The sequence below is a fragment of the Lithobates pipiens genome, unplaced genomic scaffold (assembly GCF_037356315.1).
Source record: "Lithobates pipiens isolate NorthernLeopardFrog02 unplaced genomic scaffold, aLitPip1_a1.2 Scaffold_27, whole genome shotgun sequence".
Lineage (NCBI taxonomy): Eukaryota > Metazoa > Chordata > Amphibia > Anura > Ranidae > Lithobates > Lithobates pipiens.
Window position 1 is genome coordinate 107284022 of NW_027507788.1, and position 15155 is coordinate 107299176.

Below are 15155 nucleotides of genomic sequence, written 5' to 3' on the forward strand. Positions count from 1 at the left end.
TTTGCCGAAACTGTTTGACGGACAAAGTTGGGCGAACAGTCCGCGCGTGTGTACGCGGCCTTAGTTGGTTCGTTCAACCTTTGTGCTGCCTGCAGCGCAGGCTCTTGATGATCCCATCTCTAACTTAGGATCATTAAAACCTTCTCCGTCTGGGGATGCCTTTCCTTTTCATGCATGGCTAAGGAAAGATTATGTATGCTGAATGGGAACATTCAGATAAACAATATTATCCACCAAGATTCTCCACACTTTATCCTATGGAAGAAGATTTCTATAAGAAATGGGGGGGTTCCAGCGGTTGATGCTGTGATTGCCTCAGTGAATAAGAATCTCACATGTCCGGTTGATAATGTGCTCATGTTAAAGGATCCAGCAGATAAAAATTTGTAGCTTTTTTCTAAAAGCCATATGGCTTTAGCAAGTTCAGTAGCATGCCAGTTGCGGAAAGAACTGGCTGCATCTCAGTCCAATAAGGAACAGTTTGAGGAGATGCTTAAAGTTCTGCCTGATGAACAGGCCCAACATTGCACTGATTTATCAGACACACTGTGTTTCACAGTAGACTCTATGAGAGATGCTGTCATTCAAATCTCACGGCTTATGCTTGGACTAGTGCATTCTCACAGAATTCTTTGGCAGAAAAGTTGGTCAGCCGAATCGCCGTGTAAAAAGCTCTTAGCCAGTTTCCCTTTTCATGGTGAACGGCTATTTGGAGATGATTTAGATAAATACCTACAAAAGATCTCTAATGGCAAAAGTTCTCTTTTACCAGTAAAAAAGAAATTCAGACATTTCTCCTTTTAAGTGGGCTTCTTCTCCTGTACTAGGGGCATCAGCTTCTAGGCAGTCTTGATGGCCTCAACCGTCAGGTTCAAGGGGAAACCCCAAGGGCAGCACCAAGGTCAGAAGAGATCTTGGGGCAGAAAGCCCACTAAACAGCTAAAGCCTCCTTATGAAGGGGCACCCTCACTCGTGTGGGGAGGAGGCTCCTGCAGTTCTCAAGGATCTGGTAGGAACAATGTTGAGACAGATGGGTGGCTTCTGCCGTTTCTCTAGGTTACAACCTAGAGTTTTGCGTTTTTCTGTCTCCTCTGTTTCTAAGGTCAAATGTTCCCAAGGACCCAGAGAAGAAGGTGGCTCTCCTTCTAGCACTGGATCATCTATTATCCAAGTTAGTGACATCAGAAGTTCCCTTAGAGTAACAAGGCACAGGTTTTTATTCAAACCTCTTTACAGTTCCAAAACCAAACAGAGTAGTAAGACCTATTCTAGATCTCAAAAATTCTGGCACCTCCTTTAGCCAGATTAAGGGCTCAGGGCATAACGGTCCTAGCCTACTTGGACGATCTGCTTTTAATAGATCATTCAGTTTCAGGGCTAAACCACAGTCTGGTCACAATTGTAAACTACCTGGAATGTCTAGGCTGGATTCTCAACCTAGAAAAGTCCCCCTTAAAACCATCAAGGAGATTACAGTACCTAGGTCTGGTCATAGATACCATACAGAAAGAGGTATTTCTATCCCAGAAAATAATCAGTTACATTGTAGAGCTAATTCAACTCATCAAGGCAAAGAAAAAGCCTTCCATTTGGTTGTGCATGAGACTATCGGGGAAAATGGTGGCCTCCTTCGAGGCCGTCCCTTACGCGCAGTTTCATTCAAGATTGCTACAAAACACAATCCTGTCGGCCTGGAACAAGAAGGTTCAGGCCTTAGATTTTCCAATTCGCCTGGCTCCTGACGTGCGTCAGAGCCTAAATTGGTGGTTGATATCCAGCAACCTTCAAAAGGGAAAATCGTTTCTACCAGTCTCTTGGAAAGTGGTGACTACGGATGCCAGTCTTCTAGGCTGGGGAGCAGTCCTGGAAGAGAATTCTGTCCAGGGGAAGTGGTCCAAGTTGGAAAGGACCTTGCCTATCAATATTTTGGCGATTTGGGCAGTTCGTCTGGCTCTAAAGTCCTGGACGGTCAGACTGAGGGACTGTCCTGTCAGGATTCAGTCCGACAATGCCACGGCTGTGGCTTACATCAATCACCGGGAGGCACGAGGAGTCGTGCAGCCCAAAAAGAGGTGAATCATGTTCTGTCTTGGGCAGAACAGAACACAACGTCCCTTGCCTATTGGCAGTTTTCATTCCAGGGATAGAGAATTGGCAGGCGGGCTACTTGAGTCGCCAACAATTATTTCCAGGAGAATGGTCTCTTCACCCCAACATCTTCCTAGCGATATGTCAGAGATGGGGTACTCCCAGACGTGGACCTGTTCGTGTCCAGATTCAACAACAAGGCCGACAACTTTGTGTCGAGAACAAAGGATCCGCTAGCTTGCGGAACAGATGCATTCGTCTTCCCATGGGATCAGTTTTCTCTGATCTATGCATTTCCTCCAGTTCTGCTACTTCCGAGTCTTCTTTGCAGGAACAAAAGGAGGCGATTCTGGTGGCCTCAGCGTGGCCCAGAAGATTTTGGTTTCCCAAGATCATAAAGATGGCAGTAGGACAGACCTCCCCTAGATATAATAAATAAAACATTTTTATTTTATTAAATTTTGTATTTGCTCGAAGTTGGGCAATAACCAAGAATTCCAGTTTATATATGATCACATTGACTCAGCTTGGAGCAATCTAACTTCATATCATACCTGGCTGATGCTCCTGGAAACTGGAAATCGCTCAAGTAGACATTGCTGCTCCAGTCATGTCCACTTGCTTCTGGGCATGGGCTCCATTCACGCTTTGCATTTTTTAAATTAATTTAAATCATTCTCTGAATGCAGTGAAGAGCCTGACTTAACCACCCCACCACCTCATCCAATCAAAAAACACTTAGCATTTTCTGAATTGTGTGGTGCCAAGCAGTGTAGAGCAAGCCTCAGACTGTACTAGTAAAGGTATCTGATTGTATTTCTGCTCAGCTGCATCTGCTATATCTGATCCTGAGGCTTTAGTACCGCTTCAAGGACCCATTCGCACTGCATGAAGAGACCTGCGTTTTTCTGCACAAGAACAATGCAGATCCCTGTTATGGCATATATAAACCATTTTTTTTCTATATGCCCTGTTCACACAACATTGGAGCAGAGGGATGCAAAAAATGCAGCACCGCAATGAAGATAACTTGAAGGCTCCATTCATTCATCCATTTCTATGCCCCACATAGGCTCCACCTGTACATGCCACCAAACACTCTGTTAGGAAATTCCTGAATCTCCCAGTTGAAAAATCTATAGATAATTATATGGCAACAATTCAGCGTTCCTGTCATAACAAGCCATCAACAAGCTTTTCATGGATTAGCCATCAATGTAATTCAGAGAGGGGTAGGTGTAGGAGTAGGATTGTTATTACACATCCTTTGAAGTTCTGAAATCGGCTTCTATCTCTGATCTCGGTTATGGTCGGGCTCCTTTGTCGGGAATAAATATTGTTTGTTTTTAGGTGTGTCATCTAGTAGATAAACTTCCATGTTTATTGATTCTTCTTATTTCTGTGTAATACACTAAAACAAATATTTATGAAAGCAGGTTCTCAGAGTGACATTAATGATCTGGAACAGATATACTCCATGACATTCATTACCAATATAGCAGAGCTCGGATACGGCTAATGGAGCGAGTGTGTAAAGTGTGTGTATACCTACAGTATATAGACACATACAGGAGAGAGAGCGCAACAGCCTTGTGTGTTATCATAAATATAAATGGGAAGAGGAAGGTTCTGACAATGGACTTGCATATCTCCGACTTTCTGAAATGATAAAGAGGGTGTTAGAAACTATGAAATCAGGCCGAGACAGAACTACGGTTAAAGCGCACTTGTTTAATAATAAAAGTATAAATAACAAACGTAGTCAAGACATCACCCAAGTTCAGTAACCGTAACGGATAGTCAGCCAAGCCGGAAGTCAGGGATCGATGTAGTAGAACAGCAAGCAGGATCTGGAGCCAGAAGGGATGTCAGCAAAGCAAGCCTTTAACAGGATCGCAGGAGATGGTTTCTGTGATGGTGACCAAGGCGAAGGTAGAAAACCTCTGAACTCGATGGCTTAAATAGGCAGGACTGACGAGCAGGATATCAACAGCTGAGTAACTGGGGAGAGATAGGAGCTGGCAATTAGCCGACAGCTGAGCGGCCAGCTCAGAGAAGGAAGGTCTGAGCCCAGCCCTGACAGAGGGACACCGTTTAGCACACAGTATGTGGACAAAGAACACATCCCTGTCACTGTCCTGATTACCATAAGGCCTATTGCACACTACTGCCTGAAAATGCACCATTTTTAGGCAAACAAGCATTTTTTTTTTTTTTTTTAAATAATGCATATGCAGTCCATGACAAGTCGCGCCCCATTAATGGCAATGGAACTGTTCTAATCATTGCACCCCAAGTCCCTCTGACTTAGAAAAAGGTTCCTGCACTGCTTTAGGGCAATTTCAACACGACTTGCATTGATGTCTGTTTTTAAAGAAGTCGTATGCATGCCACGATGAAGTCACACAGGGATGTCGGCACTTTGAATCTCCCTTTCAGATTAGCTCCTGGGATACTTTCATCTCAGATCCCAGGAGTCTTCTGGCAATTTATTTTTTATTATTGTGAGTGAGGACAGAGCTGGAAGTTGGCTGGAGGCAGACTTGAGGACTGAGAGTGCCATAGGTTAGAGAGGCATGTGTCCTTAATACGCATGCGCAAAGCCCGTACTGCACATGAGTGGGTGTAAACCAAACCACTTCTCCACCTTCTATAATGATAAATTTTGCGCATGCCACCAAGCCGTGTGCATGCGTGGTGCAAGCAGCAGCAGTGTACATGCACAAAATTTGCCATTACAGAAGGCAGAAATGTGGCAGAAAGACCAGGAAATCCCTTCCAATCTACTTTTTGCATACAAAAAAGGCAGATTCTGCTATTTTAAGGAGGGAAATATAACTGACATTCATGCTGCTAGTATTTTTTTCTGAAATATATATAGTTTAATTGAAGCTTCTCTCTGAGATTTATGCTGCAGAAAATGATTGGCTAAACCACACAAGTGTTTTTAGGGTTTTTTCCCTCCTTTTTTTCCCCTTTGTATTGGCTTTTCAAATGACAAATCAGTAATATAAACCAGTGGTCTCCAAACTAAAGCCGGGGGGCTGGATGTGGCCCTTTGCTTGCCTTTATCTGGCCCTTGGTGCACTATTTCATCAACTGACACCTATGATGGAGCACCATTTCCCCTACTGACACCTTTAATGGTGCACTATTCTTCTTACTGATATCAGCAACGGGGCGCTATTCCTCCCATTAAAACTAATAGAGGGGCACTGATGCCAGGGCATTTTGTACTCCCACTGTACAGCCTAAAGCACAGTAAACTGGGCCTTTGCTTAGAAAGTTTGGGGATCCTTGATAAAGAGGAGGGATAAAAAAAATTTGTGCAGCATAACAATTCTGTTAACAAAAATAGTACATTTTGTATAGATATGTACACATCAGACTAAAAAGAGCTAATGAACAAGTGATCTTGCACCATAATAAATTATCAGAAACAATAATGTAATATGAATGTGCAAAAATTGTGTATTAAATCAAGTCCCAAAAACATCTAACATCCATATAGTTCTTAATGCTAAGGATGTCTCTAATATATATTCTTTTCTTGCCTTCACACACCTGCTGCAATGTGGAGGATGAGATGCAACAAAACATTCTGGTTTCCAAAATCCGGTAACTGTTCTCCAGCTTGTTCACAGAAAACTGCCTGGCCAGGGTAATCTCCATACAACAGACACTACATGGAAGACAGAGAATGTGCACCACCTAATGCATGGCAAAGCATTACACTATATGCCATTTGACATTGTACTTATGCATCTTGTATGGCTTATATTTCCCTGAACTGGGTTACTCTTTTGTTATTCAATTTACCTGTGCTGATCTTCACCTGGAAAATAGCGAGATGTACCGATTCCTTTGTGTTACACCATGCCACTTTTTTGGACTGTATGCTCGAAGTATGTGCATACGTCACAACCCAAGAAGGGCTAGAAGAATTCTTATGTGCATGTATGCTATACAAAAATGCACATTTATTATACAGCCCGCCTTGTGTTTTTTTTACACAGGAATTTTCTGCCAGGAATCTGATGTTTATATATCAGGACTGTGTGCCCTTATTGTTAATAACCATGAAGTCACTCAAAAACCCTCCATGGAAGTAGGAGATATTAAAGGGGCCAAGGTTGGTGTGTATAAGCAGTGCTATCCACCATCTGTGGTCAGTGGTGGTAGAGCTGTAGGCAGTGCACAACCAGACCAGTTCCTGGATGGTATGGCAGTGTCCTCATTGCTGGGTTGTGACCTTTCCAAGTAGAAAGGCAACCAACTTTTGTTTTGGAGATACTACTTAGTCAAGTGGTGTAGGGGGAACATTTCAAAATAGTGTTGGAAAAGAGAGAGAGAATATATTCCCATTGCAAATGGTCAAAAAAATTTTTTCCCCATTGAAAACGCTTCTAAACTAAAATGCTCTTTAATGCCCCTAAATGCTGCATGTAAAAGTGGCAAAACTGATGTTTTTTATGTCGGTTACTAGCTGTGAGGTTTCAGTGTACATGAAGCCTTTACGGATAAGTTCACTTTTTTTTTTCTAAATTCCAGCTCCCATATGTACCAATAGAGCATTCATGTTCTTTTTTTGCAAAAAATATCAAAGCTTTCCATTAAATCTACAGACACGTACTTAACATGTCCTCATCAATGTTTACAAATGTATCCATTTGTTTGGCCTTACTTCCTGATCCGACTTTAGGTCATGACACAGGAAGGAGTCAATGTGACAGACCTAGCTGGGACCGAGGCTCTTGGAGGGGACTGAATGCGAGCCTCTTGCCTTGTGATTATGGGCCCTGGCATTTGGGGGAATGGTGCTCTTTGTGAACTGTATGCCTTGGGGCCCCTGAGGTGGTGTTACTTGGATTCAGGTCCGTGCCCCCCCCCCCCCCCAAGACACACAGACTCTGGATATGTAAATGCCATGTTAGCAATAGACTAAATCAAACTATTGGGACACAAACGCTTAGATGCTAATATCATCACCTCCAGCCATCCTGACTGTCTTGTATAATGTTAATGTGTCTAGTCTGGCTTGACACAGATTCTAAAGAGTATTTCACCTATTGTTGTTTTGTTGTTTATGCTAATTAACATGCAATTTAATTTTTAGTGAGCTAGGAGCCGAAAAGTCTTATCCTATCCAGTCAACTAGTCTGAGTGTTGATTTAGATAATTAGCGCATGCTAATTAGGTTAGGTTTTAGTCACCCCGCTGTATATATTTTGTGTGAGATCTCAAATAAAGGTCATTCCTGATGTCCTCTAAGACTGGCGTTGTCTAGTTCATGGGGGTTCCTATAGCCAGATCCATTGGACTTGTGCTCCAGGACTTAGACGGAAGCACTCAATTGGAGTGTGGGATCGGTTCCGTCACATTGGTGGCAAGCAGTGGGTTGCTTCCTGCAGTCTGGGACATCCGAACCTCCACCTGGATCCAAGATCAGGATAGCAGACTTAGGTCACCCCAGCAGAGATATGGACCTGGCATCAGAGTTCCCGGATCGTCCTTTCAGCATACACCAGGACTGTGTCTGAGGATGAATACCTGGAGCTCAGGCAGTGGATTCGGGTGGAGCTCCGGATCGGAGCCCTCCAGCTTGCTGGTATAAAACGGGGCAAGTTCTTTCCAACCCAAGAGCAATGGGCCAGTGACCAACGGGCATTGCGGATTGGCATTCCTGGGAGAGCAGCCCCAGGAGCAATGGGTGACTGATTTGGACAGGCTGGTCCAGCAGGAGATAGAGCTGGACAATCATTATCGGGCTCTGCAATGGCACGCAGAGCAGGGATATTTAGGGGAGACAACAGAATGCTCTCCGGAGGGATATTACTTTGGAGGCCCTGGATTGCTGTGGGTGTGCCTTACAGATCGTTTTGCGTTTGGCGATGAAGGGGAACCTACCCTTGAGAACCTGCGAGAATATAGAGAGGCTATGCTCGGTCTTGCAGGGGTCTCAGAGCTTAAACCTGATCTGGACCATTTGTTAAGGAAGGAACAGCATCTGGAAAGGGCATACAGGAAACTGCTAGAACACGTTCAGCAGCATGCCAGAGAATCGGCAGTGGAAACTGCGGAGATTGTCGTCCCCAAACCTGAAGTTCTGACAACAGAGCAGAGTTCTGATAACTTCTGCCCAGCACCAACAGTGGCTTCGGCCTTCTTGAGAGAAGAGGTAGTCGGCCTATCTCCCACAACACTGACAGGGACATGTGATTTTCTGCCAGCAGCATCTATGGAGTTACAACAAAATTCTCCAGCTGAGGATCTGGTAACTGAACAGAGGGTCCAAGACCTCTGTCCCACACTTTTAGCAATTCCAGAGACTGGGGATTTAATAGACGTTTCTGCAGAGGAGGAACCACCTAGCAAACCCCCAGCAGAAGTGCTGGCAACTGGACAGAGGGTCCAAGACCTCTGCCCCACACCTGCCGCAATTCAGGAGACCCAGGGTGAGGAGGTGGCAGTCTATCACGAGCTGCAGATCAGGATCCAAGGAGAGAATGCAGTCATCACCTCACAACTGTAGCTTGATCTGGTGTCGGTGGATGGGGCTGTGCTCTCCACTAACAGAAAACCAGCAGAAGTGCTGGCAACCGGGCAGAGTGCTACCAACCTCTGCCCAGAATCGGAAACAACTGCGGAGTTCCAGGGAGCTGGGGCAGTCAGCCTCTCTCCCCAACAGATAGCTGGAGCAGATGATGTAGAGAACCTCCTACACCCCGGAGAACTGCTGGCAATGGAACAGAGCGCTGCTGGCCTCTGCCCACAACAAACAGAGGACAGATTTCCTGTAAAGGTGGATGGGACTTCAGTCTCCACCTGTATACCCCAGGGATTTTGGGCAGTTGGCCCAGATGCCCAACAGCATGGCAGACTGAGCCCAACCACCCTGTCTTCTCTCCAGTGGCTGAAAGGACTCCAGGGAGAAGGGGCGGTCCACACCTCTCCCCAGCGTCAGGGATGTTCTCTGAGAGAGGCAGAGGTTGGCTGGGTGAGGAATACTCTGTTTGGGACGCTTTATTTGGGGTATTGTGTGGATACCAGCATTAGATGACTGGAACCCCTGTCTAACTTCGGAGTCAACCTGTCTGGGGTCTCCTCCTGTGTTAGTCTCCTGCCGAAAGGGGAGAAATGTGACAGACTCAGCTGGGACCGAGGCTCTTGGAGGGGACTGAATGCGAGCCTCTTGCCTTGTGATTATGGGCCCTGGCATTTGGGGGAACGGTGCTCTTTGTAAGCTGTATGCCTGGGGACCACTGAGGTGATGTTACTTGGATTCAGGTCCATCCCCCCCCAAGACACACAGACTCTGGATATGTAAATGCCATGTTAGCAATAGACTAAATCACACTATTTGGACACAAACTCTTAGATGCTAATATCATCACCTCCCAGCCATCCTGACTGTCTTGTATAATGTAAATGAGTCTAGTCTGGCTTGACACAGATTCTAAAGAGTATTTCACCTACTGTTGTTTTGTTGTTTGTGCTAATGAACCTGCAATTGAATTGTTAGTGAGCTAGGAGCCGAAAAGTCTTATCCTATCCAGTCAACTAGTCTGAGTGTTGATTTTAGATAATTAGCTCATGCTAATTAGGTTAGGTTTTAGTCACCCCGCTGTATATATTTTGTGTGAGATCTCAAATAAATAAAGGTCATTCCTGATCTCCTCTAAGACTGGTGTCGTCTAGTTCATGGGGGTTCCTATAGCCAGATCCATTGGACTTGTGTTCCAGGACTTAGGAAGCGGTATATAGACGGAAGCACTCAATCGAAGTGTGGGATCGGTTCCGTCACAGGAATCAACTAGCTGACTTCATTAGCACACACCCTGATCAGCCACCCTCCTACCTACCCACCCATTCCCAGCTGCATGTTTTTTTTAATTATATGCAATCAGTGATCACCCTTCTCACTAAATATACAATCAGATTGCATAGTGTATGGCCACCTTTATACAAGTACATAGGAGGGAGTGAACAGAAACACTCAGCTGTCAAACACTGTTCACATCTCTGCATAGTGGGAACTCGCATTCCCACATGCGTCCTTTTTTTTTTTTGTAAGGGGGAGGCGTTTTGGAGCATCTACACTCATCACATAAAGGGCAGCACATCCACCAAGAATGGGCAGCCATACATGGAACAATTGCCTCAAATGTGATTATTAGTGCAGGGAAATGCATAGATGTGAATAGAGCCTCATTATTGTTGTGTTAATGCACCAATTTCACTTTCAGGCCCCATTCACTTCTAGCATAGTGGAAGCGCACATTTTGTGGCTCATTTTTCCTTTGACACGCATAGGGCAGCCCGTTTATTTCAATTGGCTGCACTACATGTGACTTCTGGGACATTTTGGCGTCTTTTCACGTTTCAAAATGTGTGTTTTCTTCTGTGTTTGATGTGCCGTTAACAATCGATGGCACTGAGAGCGCAACTAGTAATTTTAGTGATTGTACAAACATCCATGAGGACAGTGAAGTGCAATCGCTGATTGATTGCATTTCATTTAAAAAAATGTGCAGCTGGAAATGAGTGGTAGGTAGGAGGATGGATGATGCAGGGTGTGTGCTAATGAGATCAGATAGTCAACTCCTAATTGTGTCATGACCTATAGTCCAACCAGGAAGTAAGGCAAAACGAATGGATACGTTTGGAAACACTGATGAGGACGAGTGAAGCGTCTGTAGATTTAATGGAAACTTTGATATTTTTGCAGAAAGAGTACATATTGGTACATAGGGGAGCTGGAATTTTAGAAAAGAAAGGTGAACTTATCCTTTTAATGTTATACTTTGTTTCTTTTTTGCCTGTTCTCGGGACGTAATGAGAGCTTCCTATGTTTTTATCACCACCTAGTGGATAACTCAGATTTTTCCCTTACCTAAAACCAGATACATAATAGCCCCATTTTATATTTTCTGTAAATAGCTGTATAGTCCATGTACTCATTTTTATTGAACTATAGTGATGTGTTTACAAGTACTGTATAGGTTTTTCCCCATATCAGTTATATTCTATATAGGTTTTTATGCTATTCTCTTTTTGTCTAGCTAGCTGTTCTTATTTCAAGTGTGTGTGTGTGTGTGTGTGTATGTATATGTATATGTGTGTGTGTGTGTGTGTGTGTATATATATATATATATATATATATATATATATATGTGTGTGTGTGTGTGTGTGTGTGTATATATATATATATATATATATATATATATATATATACTGTATAATGGTTTTGCACAGAGCAGCCCTGATCCTCCTCTTTGTGCATTATTAGCATCAGACTTTTCCAATATACAATATGTTTATATTAACAAACTGGGCACGGGATTAATCCACTTTTAGCCAGGATATTAGAATGGTGGGGCCCCATCTCATTAATCTAAACATTCTAATGTATTGCCCTCTCTCATATAAAGGGGGGGACGAGGGGAGTCAATAGTGGGACTTTCAGTGTACTACAGGGTGGATACATACTACAAATTTAATTAAAAAGCATATTTTTCAAATCTTTATGCGGTCTATTTGATGGTGGACAAGGATGCTGGATGTGGTCTGCTGTTGGGCATATAACTTTAACACTATAAAAAAAGTTTAGCATTAGCTAGCATCTAGCAGCTTTAATCCTTTGTTCCTCTAGTGGTGAGAAATCATGTGGCCATCTTTAAAGAAGAACTCTTGAAAGCACTATACTGTAAAATATACATCTAAGCTGTCCCCTAAAAATCTCATGGCAGCTTTAGAGAAGTAAAACCTTTACTGTTGGTCCATATTGCTTTAAAAATAAAACCCAGCACTGTAGTGTGGTGTGGTTTCCTTTTCCACTTCTACAGGTCATTTCTTACTTTCCTACCAACATGCAGGGATTTACACTTCTGCTTCTCAACCACTAGAGGGTTCTGTGTGTTTAGCAAGTATAGGATCTTTGCCACCAATAGGAAGAAACCTCTTACTAGAGATGCTGGGGTTGCCATAATGTATATAATTCCCTTTTTGGTGTGGTCACTGAGACAGGAAAGGATTAGAATCTCTCCAGCAGGGACACAGACAGTAATAAAACATTTTTTTGTAGAAGAGTGGGTAAGGGTTATGAGCCCAAGTCAGGTTCGTATTGCTGTCTTTGTCCCAGTTGGGGAGTTCTCTCACCGTACAGTCACCAGTGCAAGAAGGGGAAAGCTCCCTAAAGCTCACCATACATGTTACAACCTGATTGTACAATCTTCCTTAGATCTACTAACAAATTTGTAGTGTAAAGGTCTTCCTGATTGAATAAAAAACTGATTGGATAGCTTAGGCAGGTCCCTATATTGCATAGATTTGGTAGATCTAAAGTTGAGTATACAGAGATTGTATGGCTAGTTTTTAACATGTTTTGGGGTGATTTATGGGAATTTAGAAAAAACTTGAGACATTACCACAAATCTATGCAAAAAAAAAGCAATGGAGACCTAATGTGATGGTGTGAGAGAACGCAACAATAAAGAATAATATTTCAAATCCTGAGATAGTGAAACAAGTCACTGGCAGCATATGTTTGGCATAATGTCCTCATTTACAGCACTGCTTTTTTCAGTGTGTTAGATCTTATATAATAACTGTGTGTTCTAATCTATATGTTTTGTCCTTTCCAGGGCAGAAGAATACAGTGAATATAAAGCGATCATTTCTCAGTTGTGAGAATTACGGAACCGGGTTTAAGTACTCTACAAGGCCTCTTATGATTGGTCAGTCTGCATTACCAGCAATCTACGTAACATTTCTGAGCACACTATACATATCTTTATACTTTTCTACTGAGTTTTCTGGTATACTGGCCATATAGAAATCCCGAACCTCACTGGAATTCTACATTGTCTAATTTGCAACTTTTTATTTTTTTACAATGCGTGCCTTCATACAATTCACAAAAAGACACCCCTGGATGACCAATGTGACAATTTATGGCTCTCTCTTTGCGTCAGCTGATGCTGTCCAACAGAAACTCACTAAAGGACCCAATGAACAAATAGATTTTAAACAAACTGCTAAGGTTGGAATTGTGGGATTCTGCTTCCATGCCAATTTTAACTTTTTTTGGCTGAGATTTATCGAAAGAACATTTCCAGGATCTGCAGTTAAGAATGTCATAAGGAAGGTAGCCTGTGATCAGCTGCTGGCAGCTCCGGTTACAATCAGTGCTTTCTATACAGGTAAGTTCACTACTATAGAAGTTTGGGCACCATTTATCATGTGTATTGATGCTCCACAATCATAACTCTTAAATCACCAAAAACAAACTCAAGCTAAATTTTGGCTACGTTTTTTTTTTTCAACATATGACCTGTAAAAGTAAATCCACACTAATTAAGTGTGTCCTAAGTGTCTAGGCTGCAGCATAATGTAGAACCCTGTACAGTGCGGTCAAAATGCTGAGGGTTAGGGCCCTTTCACCCCTAACACAGTAGGATGCAGTTGGCTGACTACATGTGTGAAACACAAGGCCCGCGGGCCAAATCCAGCCCTCCAGGCCATTCCATGTGGTCCTCATACCCAGGTTTTTTTTCAACCAGAACATGGCGGAACTCCATTCCAACACCTCCAGCTCTTTCGCCTTTCTCTCCCCACTGCCACTTGTAAATGCAGATGCCGTCTGTGTTTACAAGCACAGCTTTCCTCCTAGCAGCTCCCTTTTTGTCCTACGCTCATGGCGGGGACAAGGGAGATGCAGGTGCAGAGTGGGATGGGGCATCACATGGTAAGCTGCACTGTGATCCCCATCTGTGCTTGGATGCACAGATGCCGAACAATGATTTCCCTGCAAGAGAGTGGTGGAGCTGCCTACACTGTCTGGAGATACTGGAGTTGGACGAGGATGAGGACTGGGGGGAGATGGTGGTCGAGAGGTAAGGGCTGTGGAAGTGAGAGATGTGTGCAGAGGTGGAGGATGGGGGAGAGTGATGCAGGGGTCAGAGCTGAGGAGGGGTGGAAGTGAGATGTGGACCGTGCACTCCTCAACTCTGCATGCTGCACATAATTTGGCAACATAAACCGTTCTGTGTGGTTTGGCAGAAGGGCGTAGTTGCGTTCCTGCACCTATTCACTGAGGAAAAAAAGTAGCGCATACTGCATTTTTCCACACCGCAAAAACACATGCAAATGCCCTGCAACGCATCACAGTGCACGTAGAAGCCCAGTGAATGAAAGCAGGAGGAAGTGACCTCACAGGACAAATGCAGATAGAAAAACATATCAACTGTATGTAAATGCGTACCAACTGCATTTAAAACGCACATCAAATTAATGTATCTGTGCAAGGAAAAAATGCGCAGTAGATGTACAGTTTCTAGTGTGAATGAGCCCTTATGGTTGGAGTACTCAGATCAAAGCAGCTTGCTTGTGCTCCAGCTCCTCCATTTAGTAAACACCTTGCATTATTTTGAATCGAGGCATTCTGCGGTTGCAGGAGGGGCCAATTATCTTCATAATCTCCCTTCCTCCAATCACAGAGTGCCTTAAATTCACTGAAAAAACAAAAGACATTTACTAAATGGAAGACCTGGGGTGCAAGCAACTTGTTTTGATCTGAGTACTCCAGCCAGAACTTTAAGGCTACATTCACACGGGAGGCCAGGCAGCTAGCGTATCTGAATGCTGCATGCACACAGTGTGTGTGAGTAGCTGTCAGCTGTCAGATTTATACTCTGTACAGATTAATGGTCGGCGGCGCCACCATTTTCATGTAACCACTCATCTCATAATGCTTAATTAAGACTTATTTCTTTTAGGTTTAAGTCTTCTGGATGGAGAGGAGGATGTCTTTAAAAACCTAAAAGAGAAATTTTGGCCAACATACAAGGTAATACAGACATGTGTTACCCTCTTATATGCTACATTTGTCAATGGCTAGGGCCTAAAACCTTGAAAGTGGGTGAGCAAATCCTAAGAGGAAATCGATGCATGTGGGACTAAAGCAGACTATTGGAGCATCTGTGTGGTACTCTTGGTCTTAACAAAGTTCCAGCTACACTTGCGAGAGCCTTGCTCTCTTGGAAGTTTAAAAAAAAAAGTAATACTGG

At 43.5% G+C, this 15155-nt stretch overlaps 1 protein-coding gene across 5 annotated transcripts in view; it reads left to right on the forward strand.

Annotated features, from left to right (window-relative positions):
- Window positions 1-15155, forward strand: part of MPV17L (MPV17 mitochondrial inner membrane protein like) — a 37513-nt gene that overhangs the window by 14157 nt on the left and 8201 nt on the right. For 3 of the 5 annotated variants that reach the window (XM_077457332.1, XM_077457334.1, XM_077457335.1), the window contains exons 2-3: window positions 12732-13289; window positions 14865-14935. In XM_077457332.1, the coding sequence (XP_077313458.1) occupies window positions 12983-13289; window positions 14865-14935 (378 nt within the window). In that variant the 5' untranslated portion in view covers window positions 12732-12982. Of the gene's footprint in view, window positions 1-134; window positions 5707-12731; window positions 13290-14864; window positions 14936-15155 lie in introns of those variants that run through there. The other 2 variants (XM_077457333.1, XM_077457336.1) reach the window with 2 other exon arrangements.